Source organism: Orcinus orca, chromosome 1, assembly GCF_937001465.1.
Source record: "Orcinus orca chromosome 1, mOrcOrc1.1, whole genome shotgun sequence".
NCBI classification, from domain to species: domain Eukaryota; kingdom Metazoa; phylum Chordata; class Mammalia; order Artiodactyla; family Delphinidae; genus Orcinus; species Orcinus orca.
The window spans coordinates 20,902,439-20,904,943 of NC_064559.1; the positions used below are offsets into that span (position 1 = coordinate 20,902,439).

Here is a 2,505-nt window from a genome sequence, read left to right on the forward strand (position 1 = left end):
CTAGCTGAGGCAGGAAAATATCAAGCCTCCCATACTGTATCTTCCTGTTCACAGGTTTTTTTTTTAGTTTCTTCAGCAGTGAGAAATTAAGGAAAACAATCACAGAGGAAACAAACCTCATCTCAAATATACTTTTCTAAATGCCCTAAAACCTTAGCTTCAACCCTGTAATTTTGCAACTTCCATTTCCTTAATAATATGAGTAAAGTAAAACAAGCAAGCAAGCAAAAACATAGCTGCAAACTATTTTACATTCTTTTAATGGAGATAAGGGGTCTCTTTCCTGCTCTTGAATCTGAGCAGGATTGCTACTGCTTTGATCAAAAAAAGATGGTGTTTTAAGTTCCAACTGTTCTCAACACTCCACTTATTCTTCTGATTAAGTGGAGCGGGTCCCTCGGGGGTCAGAAGCCACCATGCTGAGGGCGGCGTGGAGGGCGCTGAGTTCGATTCGGACCCAGGCAGTGACTCAGGCCCCAGTCCTCGGGCTGCCGGGTGGAGGGTGCGCCAAGCTTCTCTCCATCCAGCGGGACCTTCCCTTAAGTCCTGGAGGTCTTATCCTCCGGGCCGCCCGCAGATATGCCACCCAGACACCAGTCCAGCCCAGCCATGAAGATGACCTGTCCCCTTCTATGCTGCTCAAGGACTACCAGGACATCCCTGGAATTGAGAAGGTTGATGATGTCGTGAAAAAACTCTTATCTTTGGAAATGGCCAACCAGAAAGAGAACCTAAAAATCAAGAAAGAGCAGTTGATGAACAAGGTCGTGGAAAAGCCTAAGGACACCAGCTCCCTGGAGGCGCGAATTGTTGCGTTGACTGTCAAGATCCGCAGTTGTGAAGAACACATGAAGAAACATCGAAAGGACAAAGCCCACAAGCGCTATCTGATGATGAGCATTGATCAGAGGAAAAAGCTGCTCAAAAACCTCCGCAAGACCAACTATACTGTCTTTGAGAAGACATGCAGGGAGCTGGGGATTGAGTACACCTTTCCCCCTCTGTACTACTGAAAAACCCACCGCCGCTGGGTGACCAAAAAGGCTCTGTGCATTCGGGTTTTCCAAGAGGCTCAAAAGCTGGAGAAGCAAAACAGGGCCTTAAAAGCTGCAGCTGCAGCAGTCCGGAAACAAGTCCAGAAGAACCCAGAGAGCCCTTCCAAAACTGGACCAGAGGCAATCAAAGAAAACCAATAAATGTTAAAATTAAAAAAAAAAAAAAAAAAGGGATATCTTCTGCTTTGCCTCATAGCCATGTATTTGGTAATAAGAATAGCAACTAAATTTTTTATACTGAATATCAATTTCTCAAATAGATAAATAGGCAAATGTATGAGGATTATAGATGGGGCCCCTTATAAGAAAGCTTTTGCCTTCTTAAAAATTGGAAGACGTATATTTGCAATATATATGACTCTTACAAAAAATTCAAATGACTTTATTAACTTTCAGTCAGAAGGAATGCTTATTATAATACTACATTCTTTTAATAAATGTTATTAAAAGACATATAAAAGATATAAAATGTTATTAAAATGAATTTAAAAATCTATAATATTTAAAATGATGCTCTTTACAAAAATATTCATGAATTAAGTAAGATGCATTGTTTAGTTCTATATTTTGTTCAAAGTAATTTTATTTAAATATAGGAATTAAAAAGTATATACCTCTGGCTTTGATTTTATTTCACTAGGTGTCAGGAGCTCAGCTGAGCTGGGTGAGAGGGGAGCTGCCAGGTATCAGGGTAGCCAGTTAAGGCAACAAGGCAGAAATGAAAGAGTTAAGACTTTAATCACTTACTACAATGAAATAAGAGAAAGGCTCATGACTCCATTGCATTTTACCCCATGAAATGGAGTATGGAGCCAGGTAGGTCAATGCTTTTCACCCCACTTTGGAGGGGGCCCCAAACAAAAGGCTCCAGCAGTTTTATGAACCCTGAGTTGGGGGTAGGGGTGAGGATGGGGGTGTGGCACAACCTAGGGAGGTCCAGGCATGGGAAAGTAGTGAGTATTGAATCAGAGTTGGGGAAAAGTTATCTTCAAGGTTTTCCCTTCCCTCCCCATATGGAGGCCTGTCTCTGCCCAAGGCCTTAGCTAGAGACCCAGGAATGAATGAGAGGAGGTTAGGAATTTAAATACACAAAGAGCAGATCCACCAGAATGCCTGAAGGGACTTCCCTGGTCGGTGTGCAGCCAGATGGAAATATACAGTTGTATCATTCTTTTGTTTTTAATTAATTTTTATTGGAGTATAGTTGATTTACAATGTTGTGTTAGTTTCTGCTGTGCAATGAATCAGTTATATATATATATATATATATCCAAAATATATATATATATCCAACATATATATATGTTATATATATATATCCACTCTTTTTTAGATTCTTTTCCCATATAGGCCATTACAGAGTATTGAGTAGAGTTCCCTGTGCTATACAGTAGATTCTTATTAGTTATCTATTTTATATATAGTAGTGTGTATATTGTCAATCCCAGTC

General features: G+C 40.2%; 1 protein-coding gene across 1 annotated transcript; it reads left to right on the forward strand.

Moving 5' to 3' along the window:
- The first annotated feature begins 389 nt into the window (after nt 1-389).
- On the forward strand, nt 390-1,225 carry LOC101270839 (28S ribosomal protein S15, mitochondrial-like). Its single transcript, XM_012538154.2, has one exon. It carries the CDS (start codon nt 417-419, stop codon nt 1,011-1,013), a length of 597 nt encoding a protein of 198 aa, XP_012393608.2. The 5' UTR covers nt 390-416; the 3' UTR covers nt 1,014-1,225.
- The last annotated feature ends 1,280 nt before the right edge of the window (nt 1,226-2,505 follow it).